This window comes from Vidua chalybeata, chromosome 12 (assembly GCF_026979565.1).
Source record: "Vidua chalybeata isolate OUT-0048 chromosome 12, bVidCha1 merged haplotype, whole genome shotgun sequence".
Classification (NCBI taxonomy): domain Eukaryota; kingdom Metazoa; phylum Chordata; class Aves; order Passeriformes; family Viduidae; genus Vidua; species Vidua chalybeata.
The window spans coordinates 13,933,389-13,950,432 of record NC_071541.1 but is presented as its reverse complement, the minus strand read 5'-3'; the positions used below and the strand labels follow the sequence as shown (position 1 = coordinate 13,950,432).

Sequence of the window (17,044 nt, the reverse complement as noted above, 5' to 3'; positions counted from 1 at the left end):
GAGGACAGTGGTCTCTGCTACAATATCTTTGATGCTGATTGTAGTGGGTCTTTTCCATGTCCTTCCTTACCACTCTTCTCAGAATGTATTGAACCATTAATAATTTTCTAGCTTAATTACTTGTTAACGTTTTTGTTCTTAATCAGATAAGCAGATAATGGACAGTCTCTGGGTGATTGGTTATTCACACTCAAGCACCACATTCCAAACTTGTGAATAATTATTCATTAATGGAAAAGAGTAATTGTTCCCTGTGGAACTATGAGAAATGTGTACTTGGTATTAGTGGTCTTTAATCTTTGCAGTGATTAAGAATGTTTGAAACCAAACTGATGTGTATTTGCAGTGTTGAAAAATTTTGTACACTTTGAATGCTGTCATTTGGTAAGCAAATAAAAAGTCTATAGAAAACATCACTAAATATGTATAAGACTATAGAAGTTTCATGAAGTAACACAGCCATTTCAGCAGTTAAGTACGGGTAGATGTAGAGTACAAAATTCTAAGTTAATTGTTTGGAATATGAAAAACAGAGGAGTTTCCAGGCTCCTGAAGGTGTCCAGTATTTCATGGGTTTGCCAACCAGAAATTGGTGATGATATCTCACCCCTTTGTTACCAAATGAATCATACACATGGCCTTTAAACAGAAAATTTGAGAATTCTGTGCAGGTGAATTTGCTGTTTTTTAATGCATGGATACTTGAATATTTATCATTCTCAAGTCAGTAGTCACTGCAAACTAAGCTGAAACTACTCAGTTTCCTGTTGCAATATTTATCAGGTATATTCAGCAGATTTTCCCCTGGATGTTTGCAAAAATCTGGGAAAAATAAATATTTTGGCTATACAGATGTTTGAATGTTAAAACCCTGTCAAGATGCAGATGATTTTGGTATTAGGTGACTTTACATATACTGGCACTGGCAAATTTTGCTTTTCACCTTCCTCCTCTTAAGTTTTATCCTTATTACAGTAATGCTGCACTTCAGGAATTTGTTATTTTGTAGCTTTTGCTCAGCGTAAAACTCTAAACAAAAAGGAAGAGAGGAGATGAGATGATGACTGATGAGACTTCAGGTTGCAGAGGGAGGTACATTCCAGTAACATGGGAGGAATTGGCAGGGAGCAGACTCAGACTGATATACCTTGTTTCTTTCAAAATAGGGAAGAAAATTAAGTAAATTAAGCACAGTAATCAACAACTCCATTATTGATGATGAATTATGTTGCACTGCTTTTTAGCACACTTTCACTGTATGGCCATTGGAAATGATAATTTCAGTGAATCTGTGTGCATTTTCTCTAAATTCTATTAAAATACACATAAACAAATGCATACATACCATATATTGGTAAGTATTATTATGATAACTGACAACAGATTTTAGAGACTTGTTTCAAAATTATTTTTTTTCTCTTTTAGAGCTCCTCACAATCAATTCAGTTGGAGGATGTGAGTGTTTTCTTCTTGCTGCTCTACTTGTGACTGTGTCCCATTGCTGGGGCAGCTTGTGCCATCTCAGACAGAGGTAAGAGTTCTCATCTTCTTGAGCTTTTGTATTCTGTAGAGTTTTGTTGCAAGCATCCTTTTAGATAAGGTCACATAAAAGAGACTGCCTTTTAGGTATTATTGCAATAGGAATGCTCTCAAGTTTGCTTAGGAAGCTCCAGCTTTAGTATTTCAGTTCAAACCAGTTGGGTTGTTTTGAAACCAGGTTTGGTTGGTGTCGCAGGGTGGCTGAGGAGTGCAGCCTCGCTGCCCTCAGGTGGAATGAACTGGAAGATGTGCTGGCTGTATAAAATTGCAGCTAGGTCTTTTTAGGTGTATTATATTGATTTTTGTAAAATAAGGAAAAAGTGGACTCTACAGCGGATAATGAAAAACTAAGAGGCTTTGATGACAAGTACAGGGCAAGGAAAAAATACTCCACTTCCAAATCCTTTGTCTTTCTACTAAATAAAATAATTTATTACATAAGTAAAATACAAACAGTGACTGTAGTTTTAGTTCTTCATTTCACTTTTACCCTAATGATCACTTATATAACAACTTCATCTCCTGGTAACATTAGAGTAGCAATCAGAATATGACATTAAATCCACAGCTGCACTCTTCAGCTGTTGGTTCTGTGTACATGTTTCTGGAATTAATCTTGGCTTAACATCTCTCACGTAATATTTCATACCTTAAGTTCCTACACTGTGCAATTTTAATATACATTACATGTATAATATAAATATAGTTACTCTGGAGATGACAGTGGTATTCTGTATGCAGAATTCAATGCATACAGTTTAAGAGACAAAGGGTAGCTGAAGTCAAAATAATTCAGTAAGTTTTTTTGTTTTTTACAACACTTCCAGAAAAATCTCAGTTGAAGTTAATATTAATAAAATACAAAAAATATGTGTCAGCAGAAGATCAATTCATGTGCACTGGGAAAAAAGGGCATTTGGGGAAAGGGATCTTCAGTGAAGTTCCTACAGGCTCCTCTGTAAGCATCTGCATTACCACACAAAGGCAGCTCGCTCCCGTAACATCCTGACACCAAAGCGCTGCCACTCCCTCTGGTATATCCACAGCTCCTGAGTTGTGTCCAGACAGGCCAAAACTGCCCCTCCTTTCCAGGCAATTAAACGTGGGTCCATATCCTAAATTCAAAACACAGATTGCACACAGTCATTGGGCTCATTTTGCATCGTTCTCCACAGCTGTATCTTATTTTTCCAACACTATTCACCAGTTAGAATCTGGTGGGGTAGGGGAAGAGAAAAGTTTTTCAGTATTATCGAGGAAAAAGTACTGAGATAAAAATATTTAATTGATATTCAAGATGCTTTGAGAAGTCAGTTTTTGTTTTAAGATGCTTTCTAAGCACATAATGAAAATCTTGCCTTCAGTAATGGAGGCTCTGAAATAGATGGAAGTATATTTACAAGTTTTGCCTGATTAATGCCACATGAAAATTAATCTCAATGTCTATTTTTCTATTATCTTTATAGTACTAAAAAAAAAAAATCACAATTTCTTGCTGAGAAGACAGGTTACCTTCATGGGCCAGTACTAACTGCTTCTTTAAGAATGGGGCCTTGAGCTAATAAACACTTCAATGATCTGTACCAGTCACACTTCTGCTATGCCTCTAACTCCCAGTCTCTAACCAGCCAGTGCTATGTTATAGGCTGAAAGCTCCCTTAAATCTCAGATATTCAACTACTCTGGGATTTTGAAAGAATTGTTTTCTTTTAACCTTTCAAAGATTTCAACCAATCATAGTTTACTAACTACTTAGTTAACAGTTACCTTAGGCCTTGTGATGACCTCAACATTTTCAACAACTCTTCTGAAAGAAGGTGGCATTTTGTTGAGAATTCGGTGTTGAAGAAACTCTTGAGCTTTATGAAACATAAGGCCTCCTCCCACTACTAAGATGGAGCTGTACATCTTCTTTTTTGTATCATCAGATGCTGGAATGAATGAATATATAGAAATACATCTGTTTTTTAAAGTTAATATGGTCTGTATTACAATTAATTTAGTGCAGGTCAAACCAGATAGAAACTGATGTTTGCTTTTAAAATTCTTCTTCTATTCCTTGGACACACAGCTCAAGAAACATCAACAAAGATGCAAGCATAAGAAACAGTGTAGCTACTCTCCAGGTGATAAAAACTAGGGACACATCTTTCTTTGGTGAAATATAGGAGTTACATAAATCCACCCTGAGGTCTATTTCACAGAGCTGTACAAATGTAATTCTTACCACAGCAGTCAATACTATGAAGGATGGCTTTGTCCAGGCCCAAGGCTTTGCCTTCAAACTGAGAAATAGCAGTTTTCCTGGACATGTGTGCAGCTAAAGGTTCCTCTGAGTCATTGCCAGGTATCATACAGTCACCCTGGGAAGAGCCCAGCTCTACTTCTTGTGGGTAGATCCTCTCTGAAATATCTGAGGATTGGCCTCTCAATTCTCCCTCAAATGGACCAGGCTTTGACATAGATTTTCTGTCAGCTGTAGCTTTTGCAGACTTAAAAATGAGAAAACAAAAATGCAAAAAGGTCACAGCAAGTTACAGAACAGTACAAAGACTTAACTAAGCACTGTTGTACTTCCCTTCACCTTTCTGCACAGCAAGGTTAAGCCCTGCATTATTGCCTCATCTAATTTTCATTTTAATCCTCATGTTCTAAGTAAGGGCTTATTTTGAACTCCATCAGATTGCTCAATCCCATAATAGAGGGATCCCTTCTTAGACTTTAAAAATTCACGCTTTTAATTAAAGAATTGTTTAGGCATCTGTAACTGCTTACTTTAAATTTATTCTTTAATACTTCTGACCAAGGTAACAAACTCTAGTTTCTGAGATGAACTAATGAGTGCTCATTTTATTCCCTGATTAAATGATAGTTAATGAAAAATAAAACCAGCAATCACACACCTGCTCCTGCTTACTTTGTGTGGCCAGCAGATAATGCTCATCATGAGGATCCTCAGGATCACCTTGTGACCTGTGCTGCAAAATTGTCATTTTTTGTCCAACAATTCCAAAAGTTGCTGGATAAAACAGAGCCATGGGTGCCTGAGGAGAGATTTGGCATGGTTTTACTACAGTATTCCTTCTTTTGGCATTTACTGGAGAAAAAAGAAAAGTCATGTTCTATTTTTCTCACAATTCAAAATTAAATAGAGGTGGTTCTTTTCCAGGTAGTTTGTAAAATACTAAGGTGTCTTCTGTTTTTTATAATTAAAAATATCCCAACAAATACACAAGTTTCTTTACAGATTTAGCATTGTATAATAAACAAGTACTCAAATGTTGTTTGTTACAAAATTAGAAAATTCAATGGTGAGCTGAAAAACTTGCAAAATTAACATTAATGCTTTGCACTTGAAGGATAATTATCATATTTAGATGATGTAACAACCATTGTGGCTAAAGATACTTAGAAATTCTTGTGCATACACCAGTGCTGCATTAGCACTCATCCGTATAGGAATTAATTTTATCTACAAGCATAGTTCAAGAACAATCCATAAATCACATGGGCTTAGTAGCACTGGACTGATACAAATTGAGGCTCTGAGTCGGAATGCTCATTATACTTGTAATTTAATTTAAAATCACCTGTAATTTTTCATCCCCTAATCGGAACTGGTACAATAAAGCTGGAGAATCCGGATGCCGAATTTGGAACTCGTGATCTTGTAATCCAGAAATATCCTAAGGTAAGAAAAAAAAAAAAAAAAGTATCTTTTATATTTATCAAGTTGTGCAATCTATTTAACTACAGAAAATTGCAAAAAGTAACAAAACTCTTTCTAACTATGGACTTTATTTACCTATTCTTGAGTTTTTGAAAGTCTTTTCCATGTAGTATGATGAGCCAGACAGCTTTCTACATGCCTAAGCCTCTACAATGAGAGTTCTGCAGGAAGAAGAGACCTGCTGGCAGATCTTACAGAACTGAAGTTGAAAATCAGCAAGTATGCAATTATTATCAGCTTCTTTCAGCAATAAGAACAAAGAAATTATCTTTCTAAGGGTTGGGATTCCTTTCAACTAGAGGAAAAATAAACCAAGTTACAAACACTTCAAGTCTAAAGCTTCTACAGCTTTTGCCAGTATTCTCCTGAGTAAAATATTTACAATTAACTTTGACTCACAAAAAGGCTCCCCAGAGTAAGAGTCTGTAAAAGAAAAAAGAATTACTTGGATAACCATGATTTTCCCCTTCTCACCTGATCTAGATGACAGAATGTCTCCTTTAGGTGTTGAAGCAGCAGGCAGTCCAACTTATTGGTTAACTGGCAGTCTCTGTATGGGAATCCTGCTCGTTGCATAAGCCAATAAAAACACCTTGACACATCAGAGCCTCCATATGCAAGGCACAGCCTAAAGCACAGAGAAGAAAAAGATCTTTTTATGTAGTTGCTGAAATACTGGCAGCTGCAGCAATAGGGAGAGGAATGCTAGGAAGATTTTAGACATGTTGGAATCATGACTTCCATGGAGTTTGCAGAACACAGTATTAGTTCTGATCAGTTCTGCCTGTTTTCTTCTTCTAAAGGCAATTCTTTAAGGTTCATATTGTAACAGTTGTCTCTGTCAAATGCCTCAGAGCAAGAAAACCCCTGTATTTATAGAAATTTTGTCTCCTTTTACAAGTCAAATCTTTGGTAAGCAAATAAGTCCATGATTATAAGAATTCTGCACACTCCAAGATACCTGGTATTGCGATGGGAAACACCATCTTCTACACAGCAAACACTTGTCTTCTGATCTCCCACATCTACAATGCATGCACTGCTTAAACCACTTCCAAAGGTAGCACAGACAGACTCCTGGTGTACAATAATTCCTGGCAACATGAGAAAAAATTATATTAAATTTATGCCAAACTTTACAGTCATGTTGCTGACATTTAAAGGACATTTTATGTCTTTTCAAGATCTACAAATAGCCTGACTCTACTGAAAGCCTGTATATTTAGTGAAAATGGGGTAGGGGGTATTATAGAGATTTTTTTTTTTTTTGTTGAAAAGGCTTTAAAAGTCCTGAAATGAAGCTAAGAGCAGGGTCAAACGATCCTTTTTCTACAAGATTAAAGGTATTGTCTCCAAATTGCAAGTATTTTTTTAATCTGGTAGTGCAGGGTCTTGGCTACTGGATGTATGTGATGTGTTTTCCTAATTTTTTTCTGGTTTTAATCAAATAGCATTATTATTAGCATTTCAGATATGGTCTTTAAGTAGTTATGAAATAAGATCCACTTTGACCCTCTGTTTTCCCTACAATCCACCTTTAGAGAGTGCATTTGTGTCACAAGCCCATACTTAAAGTACCAGATTCCAGTCTGTCCTTCTAGACAGTCATGCATTCTAGAAATATTTAAGAAATCAGACTGCTGCTACTTTTACCTCAGCTGAATGAGAAGCCCATAGCTGGAATGCACAACAGCAAACCAAAAAAATGGTTTCAATATTAGCCAACTATTTTGCCCCTTTAAAAGAGATAGCAGTTACGTGATTGCCAAAAGATGAGGGTGTTAGTCCCAGCTAACCTGGGGCTGATGTGCAAAAATATGCCTCAAAAGGAAAAAAAAAAGAAATCCTTATGCAATTAATCATTAAGTACTCGCTTCATTATGGTTTTTACCTGAGAAGCCCATCTTCATTAGGATCATATTTACCAGTTCTTTCACGTGTTGTTTATTATAGATGTCTGGAATTAGTAAAATGCATCTATAGTACTGAAGACAAGAACAGTAAGTTAAAGCCAGCTCTCAAATAAAGTTGGATATACAACTTAGTAAAAAAAAAAAATCAAAATTTTAGGAAAGGAGAAGGTTTTTAATACTTTAAAAAATATGTTCTAAGTAAGTGCCAAAAGTCTATAGCCATTTAAATGTTTAAAAGTACATCAGGCATGAGATAAACACCTACTTAGCAAGGATAAGTAATTATACAAGTATTAGGCAGCCCTTCCCCAGGTGCCTCCTTTACAGTCAACAAAAAAAAAACCCCAAACAAAGACTAAAACTGTGAAATGTCTATCATGGGATTTCTAAACATCCTTGTTAGAGGTTCTATCAACAGCTTTTGTCTTAAAGACATGGAAAAAATTTCAGATGAAGTCTTAGGAACTCTGCTAACCAGCAGAAAGAAGGTATTTATTAAGAAAAGCACTAGTAAGAAGGTACCAACACCAGCAAGTTGCTTCTCTTTTACAATAACACTAAGAGAAGTGGATACAGCCTACACCACAAAAATGTGCTGTTCACAGCTCACCTTCAGGTCTTTCAGTGGTATTTCCAGGTATTTTTGTATTGCATGTGACCATATAACTTCCAGGTCTGCCAGTACTGCAGTGAGGGAGCCACCAGGTCCTGGGTGGAGATTCAGCTGTCCCCGTCTAATGGGCCAATGTATGTTATAAGAATCTAATGGATTAACATACAGCGCCTGAAAATGAGAGATTACCTTCTGGGCATTGCTTTTCCCAAAAAAATACTAACACAATGAGTAGCTGAGTAGCAACTGAGAAAAGTATTTCAGGAGCAGATACAAGATGCTGCAGAACTCGGACTGATGTAACATCAATACAGAGGATTTCTTTGTAACAGGGCTTGATTATAAACCATTAAAATAAAGACAGCAAATACATAGTGTAAATTGTTTGACTGTTCTTACCCATAGACATCTAGTGAATATAAAGGTATATTTTTCCATTGCCTCATATTAGAAAACTAAAATAATTTAAACACTTTGAAGCCCACAAATATCAAGTTACTCAGCAGCAATTCCGCGTAGTGATACTTTTATCAGTTTCTTGCCTTTTCTCTGAATTATGCCATATGGGTAAAGTTCTCACCTACTCCCTGCAAAAACCCTGATTTATAGCAGCAAGGGATCCAAGATACTTGTTAAGCAAATGGAGGAAACCCTCTTGTCTTGCTGAATGATAAAAAATACTCAGTTACTCCACAGTAAATTTCTCAGTTTTGCTTGGTTAGCTTTACACATCTTTTAGTACAAACTAACTTATAGCAGACTGCAACTGATCAATGGCTGCATTAAAACACACAAAGCCTCATTCAGCAGGAAAATCAATCTTACCTCTTCTCCTACCAAAAATTCAGGATGATTTGATGTGTTTGTCCACTTGGCCCCAGAGCTGTGATCCAAAATGGCAGGTCTCATCTGCCTGTTGTATGACCTGGCCTGAAATGTAACCAAACCAAATCCTTTTGATAAATATTTTACTGGTCACTTTTTATGCATGGAAGAAAAATGAAATACCCCTTTGAACCCAGCCCCTGAGGAAACACAATCTTCATTTTCTCATGTTTTCAGAGTTAGGTAGCACAATAGCCCTTATCCATATTTGGACTAGAAAGGGTATCTATTCTTGTCCACTGAAGCACAGCATCTCACCCAAGGACTGTGTGAACGAACAATTCAGTAAGACCTTAAGAATGAGTTACCTGTTCAGGTGACACTGGTATGCGCCTTGCTCCATTTGACATCTTTTTGGACCATATTGCTTGGTCCACCATTTTAAGGCCATTTTGTCTCTGCTCAGTACTCTCAGGTTTCTAAGGAAAAACCCCAAATATGCAAGGTAAATACTTTCAAACCATGTCTGTATACTGGTAATACTGAAGCTATTAGGAAACAATGAAATCTTTACTGTGGTTGATACACAGTAGAAAGGACAGATGTTTGTACAATCCAAAATGGACTTATGCTCATTTTTAAAGAAACTTTTTTTATATTAGAGTTCCCAACACCTCTTCAAGTCAACTTGAATCTTTTAACTGCTTTTAGTGGCTGCTGGACTTAATCTCTAGTGACGTGCTCAGGGCATTAACTACAGACATATGAAGTAGGAGCAAAAATGTTTAAACAGATCTCAATTATTTAACAGTGAGGTTTAATATTAGAAGGGTTAGTTTGATTTTTACAGATTCGGATTACAAATAAGATTATTACATAAGTCTTTTGACCAGGCTGGACCAAAATGACTTGCTGTGTTACCAAGTCACAAACTAACTAGTAACCAACACATTCACAAATGGAGAAGTGTGATTCTAATCCTACACTGATGGCATCCCATCAGAAGAAATACTGAGTGTGGTACCAGACCATAGCACAGGGAAATCAACATGTACAAACCCTCAACCTAGCAACTCTTTACAACTCTTTGCAAACAAATCAAATAAAACGCAAACACAACTTGGTCAACAACACAACAACATCTTGGTCCAAGCCTACTGACTTCAGTAGTTAACGATGATCAGGCTCCCTGTTTGTGGGCATCTACAGTCCTTAAAAGGGTGAAAAAAAAGTTTGACAGGAGATGTAGTCTCCTCTGGAAAAACATGACGGATAGAAGGCACATATGCACTACACAACAAACCAAACCGCCCCAGAACAGGGGATGGACACGCGGATTTTGGCGAGGCGGGGCCGCGCTTACATTGAGGCCGTCCCTGAGGAGCCAGCTGTCCCTGTAGGCCGCCTGGCCCGGCTGCTTGTGCCGCCGCGCGATCACGTGCGGGATGCCCGCGGGCAGCGTGTCCGTGGCCCGCCCGAGCCGCAGGGTGGTCGAGCCGGGGTGGATCACCACGATGAAGTTGCTCTGTATTTGCTGAAAGCAGCACAACGCGCACGAAGTCAGACCGAGCGCCCAGGACCACCTGGAGCCCTCCCGGCGCTTCCACGCCCCCCTCCGCAGGCCTTTAAAAGGCCGAGCCCGGGCCAGGCCCGCCCCAGCGGGAGGGAGCAGTGCCCGGCGGCCGCCGCTCGGCTCCGGGCCTCACCTCCTGCAGGGACTCGGGCACGGCGGCGGGGACGATGGGCCGCTTCACGCCGCGCTGCTCGCGCTCCCGGTCGCGCTCCTTGTCCTTGCCGTTCTCCGCCTCGCCCTTCTCCGCCTGGGTCATGCTCCGGCCGGGCGGAAGCCGCGTCTGCCGGGCCCGAGCGGCGCCGAGCCCGGCGCGGGGCGGAAGCGGGCGGGCCCGGGCCCGGCACCGCCCCTCGAGCAGGTACCGGGAGGGGCCTCGGCGGCTCCTGGGCGCTGCCTGCGATGGCCCCGCTTGTAGCGGAGTGCGGGGCTCCTGCCCCGGCGCTGGGGAGCCCAGCAGCGGCACGGGGAGCCTGGGGAGGAGCCCCGCCGCTGCCATGGGTCTGGTGGAGCACCAGCCAAACGCTCTCAGCTGGGCTGGTACTGCTGGTGGGGCTGCAGGAGGGGGGATACGGCCCTCCAACAGCTTTAAATACTCCTCTATGCAAAGGCTGTAGTACAGCTGGTGTACGTGGCACTGCTGTAAAGGGGTAACGATGACCAGGCTCCCTGTTTGTGGGCAGCGAGTTCCTTTATAAACTCTACAGAGAAGATGTTTGACTAGAGCTGGGGGATATGTAGTTTTTAAAGGCTGAAAGTTACACAGGCTAGTCTAAAAGAGGGGGACTTTGTGTTAGGTAGGAAGGAGCGGGAGCTGCTGGAGTAGCTTGTTAATTGAGGGGCATTGTTGATTAATTTCCGGCTAAGGAGTGTTAAGGAATACATTCGGTGTAGGTAGCCGGGGTGCAGCTGCAGTTGGAACTGCTCGGGGGGCAGAGCCCCAGGTGAGAGGCCATGAACTGCCAGCCCTTTGTGGAATTGTGGCACAGCCGGGGGATGGAACAGCAGCAGCCGTTTTATACACTGAGGAGTCCCTTTGTTCGGGGTCCCTCCTCGGAGGCAGTTGTTGTTACTTACTTACTGCACAAATATTAAATTATTTTAAGGATCTGGACAACTGAGACTCTGCTTTGGGAAACCTGGGGTTGAGCTGGTAAGGAAACCTGGTCTGACTGTAAGTGTGGTGTAGGGAGTCAAGCAGGGCAAGTTTTGATCTCAGCTTATGGAGTGTGGATGTAACTGCCAGAGCGGCACCTGGATGGTCAGACAGGAGCATCTCCTTAACGAGAAATTATTAAGGAGGCTTAAATGAAAGATTTGCACTGTGTGGAAAATAATTTAATCTGGATTCTTGTCAGCTCATTTTTTCTCAAATAGCTGCAGCCCTCTTTAAGCAAAAATTCCTCAAAACCCACAAATGCCAAATGAACTCCAAGAACAGTGAGAAACTCCCATGCTGAAAAGGGGTACATCAGATAAGATAGTTACTATTTGAAAGAAAATAACTATTCTGGGATTGCTGTCAGTATTTGAGTTGAGCTCTTTTTTTCTTCATCTAAGAAAAACACCACCTAATTTTATAGTAAAAAAACCCTGAATTTGTACAGTATGTTTTTATACATTTCAGTAAGTTTATAGTGGAGAATGAAGCTGTTTCAAGAGGTGTTTCTGTTGTAAAACCCATTAGGTGCCTTAGTGAAGCAAGGATTGTAAAACAAGGTAATTTGTTAACTGCGTTTTTGAAGTGCTTTTAGAGTATCATTAATACAAGAAAAACACAGCAAAGTGCAGAGTGTTTGTCCCGAGAGAGTGAATACAAAACCTCTTAAGATGTGCTGCTTTGACTCTTGAGGGACCATCTCTATCAACTATAAATATGTATTTTTTTCTCATCTGAATAGCAGAAGGCTTAGTGTACTTCAGATTTTTTCAGTTTCTAAAAATGATGAGAAAATCAGCCTTGTGACAAGCCAAATATAATTTACTTACAACTTTGCAACTACAGTAAAATGTTCAGAAACTATACAAAGACTTTAGACAGTAAACATGTATTTAATGAAACTGTGGTTCAGTTACACTGGATCCTTGAGGAAGGAGTTCCCAGTACAACTTCATTAATCTGCTTCTATCACAGAACAGTTTCCAGTCAGGCATACACATCCCCAGTTGGTCCACCACTAAACTCTTCTTTTCATCTGGCTGATGTGTATGCTTGTGCCTGCCTCTTCAGCAGGCATTTACCTAAAAGATAAAGTAGTAACAATACATTTAAAGAGGTCTTTATTTGTGAGATTAAGTAGAAAATTTAAAATAACATTGCTTTTAATTTAGATAAATGAGACATGCTAAAGACTTGCTAACTTTATTTCTGAGCAGGTTACACATTGCTGTGATTACCCAAAAGCCATCTCCACAGTCTTTGCTGGCCTTGTGTCTATTCAAGAAAAAAAACACCACCAGGTCCCAGGGTTTTTCTCCCACTTGGAAGAAGCTTGTCCTTGTTCTAGTGAACTGAAATACTGATGTCTGTGTTTCCTGGTGTATGAACTTTTTCCTACAAGGTTTACAGGTATTAACCACCTGCATAGGTTGGTTTTTTTTTCCCCTTATAACTTTTATTATTGTAAGAATGGGAGTTACTGATGAAAAACAAAGATTGTTTACTTAACTCTTAAAGTAAATTAAACCATACACTCAGTGTCAGCTGTACCTCCCAGCAGCCAAACTAATTATTAAACAGAATTAAATATCAGGCAGCTGTAAGAAATTTAAAACCTCTTTTACTTTTACCTCTTATTTTTAAACAATTTTGATTTTTATACTTTACTGGACTTCAAGATTGGTATGGCTGTATCATTGCAACAGGGGAAAAAACCCATTTTTACTGTCTTGTAACAACTTTATATTTTTCTTTCTTTTCTGTTGAGAAACTTAAACCAAAAACATGTCATATAACAATAAGAAATGCAAACAAAGCTTCATTTTCTAACATTCTGATCTTTAAATTAGCAGCTAAAAAAGATGAGAAGCTATAAATAACTTATCAGCTGTGCTCAAAAATCTTTGCCATACTTTGTCTATCAACATCTATGCAATTAAAAGTGAAAGCCCACCACCCCTAAACCAAAATCCTTTTTAACATCCCTTCCCCTTGCTTTTTCTCCCCTTTACTGGAAGTATCTTTATTTCCTTTATTATTGAATAATTTTGATTATTTTCCTGTTTTGGTAACTTCTGCAGCAGAAGGACAAAACACTCCATTCTACTTTAACCCTGAATTAACACTGCTATTAAAAAAAACCCAAACCCTTCAAAACAGGATGCAGCAGATTTGGATTTACCTTCCTCATCCACCTCCAGCCATTGGTGGCGGACTGGGGCCTCCACCCCAATGATTTATTCGGCCCATCCTCCGGCGAGGATTTGCTGGAGGCCTGAAAAGAAAGGAATTCTACTGTCATTAAACTTTTCAACTAGAAATAGAATAACACTGTCTCTAAATGTCAGTAGTGAGAAAGTCTGAACCTCTGAAAAAGTGGAGTTTCACCTGGAAAGCTGTAAGAAAACCCCAACCCCACGATCAGAAAAATCCTCTCCTGTTTCATTATTGCTGTGTGATGTGAGAAGGCTACAGATCACTGATGCTTTTTACACAGTCCTACAAAACACTTAGGCTGCAGTGTTCATAGAAATTACACCCCTATAACAGTGTTTTGCTTTAGGTGATGTAATGCAAGAAATGACTGCACTAATGCAAGTCAAATGCTGAGTATAAACATGTCTAAGAAAAGAAGAATTTTAACAAATATATATACTGTCTCCTAGGCAGGCTTTAAAAATATTTTCAGAGTGTGTTAGTCTGTACTGCTATTGCAGCTGTCCAAAGCTGTGTACTGTTACCAACAATGCAGATAACCATTTTAGCCTTCCTGCACAACCCAATTCAATGCAAATCACAACTGTAACCTACTCAGATTCATGTCACTTCACCAAGATAGGGGAAAAACTGGTGTGAATATGAAAAAAATACCCTCTTCCGTCATGGTATCCTGAATAGGAGGAAGATGTGTACCCTCTTCTTCTCAAATCTGGTTGAATAATGCTCTGGAAACTGAAAAATTAACACAAGGGTTAGATGAATTGATAGCTAGATACAGTTTTAGAATTTTTTGACTGGAAGATAAGAAATTGCTTGAAAAACAGTAAGTAGTGTTCAGGAATGAACAGTGTTATCTTCTCATGATCACTGTTGTTTAAATCTTGGCTATTTGTCTCCTACATATGAAACTAAAATCTGAAATGTTAATTAATTTAATTTTAATTCCAAATTACAGTGAAGCTTAAACTATAAAATCTAGTTTTCTTGGTAATATGCAAGAAATGCATAAAGTATAAACTTATAACTGAAATCACTAACAACTGTTGAATACATCACATGGACTTTCTGTTTGTTAACTGGCTTTGATCCAAATTTGTGTGTACTGCATGATTACTTTTACTAGTCAGAATCTACTGTCACCTGTAGAATTTTTCCAAACAGCTTAATTATTTATCAGCTAGTAGATGCTTTTTCACAAAAGTATATATTTTCTTTTTGCAGTATCAAAATAGATGAAATGTAAGAAAACTCATTTAAACTGCCAGTAAGAGTCACTTTTCATGCACTTTTTGTTAAGTATACTGTGCTTAATAAACACAACCATATAGTTGTAGTAAAGCATTTGTACATATGGAATGCTAGAGAGAAAATATAATATTTTTATTGTTGTGTTACTGATAACATTGTGTAACTTCCACCTATGTCAAATCTAAAATGAAGCTCACCAAAAGAATTAACTTCTACTTACAACAGAACCACAAAATCTGCTATTGACCAGAAGAAATCTGTTATAGATGACAAACGCCAGGGAGCCCGACTCTGGTTATCCAAAACTTGTCCTGTAACATCCAGACACAAAACATCCAGTGACGTTCAGTGTGCGACACTGAACAGTACATTACACAAAACCAGATGTGCTAAGTCCAGAGTTTGCAGCTGGGACGGTGAAACTGCACTTCATGGCAGCGAGTTTCATTTTCTGCAGGTTACTGCCCAAGTACTTGAGCTAAAGGAGTCAGCACCGCCGCTGGGGCTCTACGTGCAGAAAACCTACAGAGAGTACCAGTGCAGTCTGATTCCCCGTAAGCGCTTAAAGTGCTGCCGTGTGACGCTCCCGGTGTCTGCAGCACGCACTCGGACTCGTCAAAGTCCCTAAATCCGCTTTAGAAGCCGACCAGGCTCGGCCACAGGCCGCAGGGCAGCGCGGGGTGACGCGACACCGGCAGCTGGCAGACCCTGCCCGGCTGTCCCGGCAGCGGCGGCGCTGGGAGCGGCGCTCTGCGCGGCGCGGGCCCGGTGTCCCCCGGTCGGTGCCCAGCCCCCGGCCCGACCCCTCAGCGCTGCAGACGCACACCGCGGCTGCCCCGGCCCCTCACCGTTCGAGATGTACACCATGGCTGCCCGCCGGCCCGGCCCCGCCCCTGCGCCTGCGCGGCCGCCGCGCGCATGGGCAGCGGGCGGTGACGGCGGCGTCCGCGGAGGAGCGGCCGCGGGGCCGCGGCGGTGCTGGGCTCCCCGTCCCCTCGCCTCAGGGCAAGGGCGTGCAGCCCCTGAGATTAACGGGGTCCCGCTCAGGACCGCCTGTTATCGAGGGGTCCCTGTCAGCAGTGCTGTTACTAACGAGTTTTGCCTCCGCACGCCGGATAACGGGGGAATCCCGCTCTGCACACGGGATAACGAGGGGTCCCACTGAGCAGCCGCTGTTGTTAACAAGGGCTCCCCTCAGAACCCCGGTACCGGGGCCCCTCTGCAGCCGCTGTTATTAACGAGGGCTGCCCTCAGAACCCCGGTACCGAGGCCCCTCTGCAGCCGCTGTTATTAACGAGGGCTGCCCTCAGAACCCCGGTACCGGGGCCCCTCTGCAGCCGCTGTTATTAACGAGGGCTCCCCTCAGAACCCCGGTACCGGGGCCCCTCTGCAGCCGCTGTTATTAACGAGGGCTCCCCTCAGAACCCCGGTACCGGGGTCCCTCAGCAGCCGCGGCGGGGCCGGCCTGAGGCGGGCGGTGCTCAGGCGGGTCAGCTCCTCCCTCCGAAGGGGCGGGTCTGGTTCACCCTAAAATGAATTTATTTTAGCGATTCCAGTGCTATCGGAGCTTCTCTGCCGCGTTTAGCAATAGTAACGGGAGTGGGAATAGTCTGCCAGGGTTTCATAAAAACGCAGTGTTCCTAGTCGCCTTCTGCAGTAATGATAAAAATACGACCAAGTGCGGAGATGATTTAACATTTCTCTTCAAAGGGAACTTTTATGCCTTGTATTTAATGACAAGTATGCGGCTATGTACGTTATGTTCGTGGGAATGTTCAACCCTAAGTTAGGCATTTGTTTTAATTTATTTTATTTTTATAAAAACCTTGCCCTGCAAATATTCGCTAGCATTCCTTTTCTAGAAGAATACATGCTTGTAAAATTGGAGGTAACTATACAGCTTTATAAGCAAATTTAATATAATACCTTCTCTCCTTGAGTTTTTAAGCTAAACTAATAGATGTTTAATTCTGATATGAAGCAGCGATTTAAAAAAATATGTAAAAACACTTTAAAACTTCCTTTGCAACAGCTGTATTTTCCTAATGATGATTCCTTTGCTAAGAGGGGAATAACAGAAGAGTGCTTTCTGAAATTGAAGTTGTGTCTCTGACAGTGCAGCTATCCCCCAATAAAGAAATTGTTTGCAATTGACAGGTGTTTATAAATATTTGATGTTTATAAATAAACTCTTGCAAACAACCGAAAGCAATTAGCAAAGTGTCTG

The 17,044-nt window shown here is 40.6% G+C and overlaps 2 protein-coding genes across 3 annotated transcripts; both read right to left on the bottom strand.

Annotated features, from left to right (window-relative positions):
* Positions 1-1,943: 1,943 nt before the first annotated feature.
* Positions 1,944-10,520, bottom strand: ACTR8 (actin related protein 8). The gene is given in 14 exon segments (XM_053954041.1): positions 1,944-2,654; positions 3,307-3,470; positions 3,767-4,031; positions 4,443-4,583; positions 5,130-5,225; positions 5,744-5,897; positions 6,231-6,363; positions 7,161-7,254; positions 7,793-7,966; positions 8,621-8,725; positions 8,989-9,099; positions 9,984-10,220; positions 10,223-10,282; positions 10,285-10,520. Coding segments are annotated over 14 exon segments (2,043 nt in total). The 5' UTR covers positions 10,450-10,520; the 3' UTR covers positions 1,944-2,510.
* A 3,007-nt stretch (positions 10,521-13,527) lies between these two features.
* On the bottom strand, positions 13,528-15,773 carry SELENOK (selenoprotein K). Of its 2 annotated transcripts, none has more exons than XM_053954070.1 (4): positions 15,666-15,773; positions 15,038-15,128; positions 14,221-14,301; positions 13,528-13,624 (listed from the first exon to the last, which is right to left on the bottom strand). In XM_053954070.1, exons 1-4 carry the CDS (start codon positions 15,682-15,684, stop codon positions 13,528-13,530), a joined length of 288 nt encoding a protein of 95 aa, XP_053810045.1. In that variant the 5' UTR covers positions 15,685-15,773. The 2 variants fall into 2 exon arrangements, with proteins under 2 accessions (XP_053810045.1, XP_053810046.1); XM_053954071.1 differs by having other exon boundaries at positions 13,537-13,624.
* Positions 15,774-17,044: the final 1,271 nt, after the last annotated feature.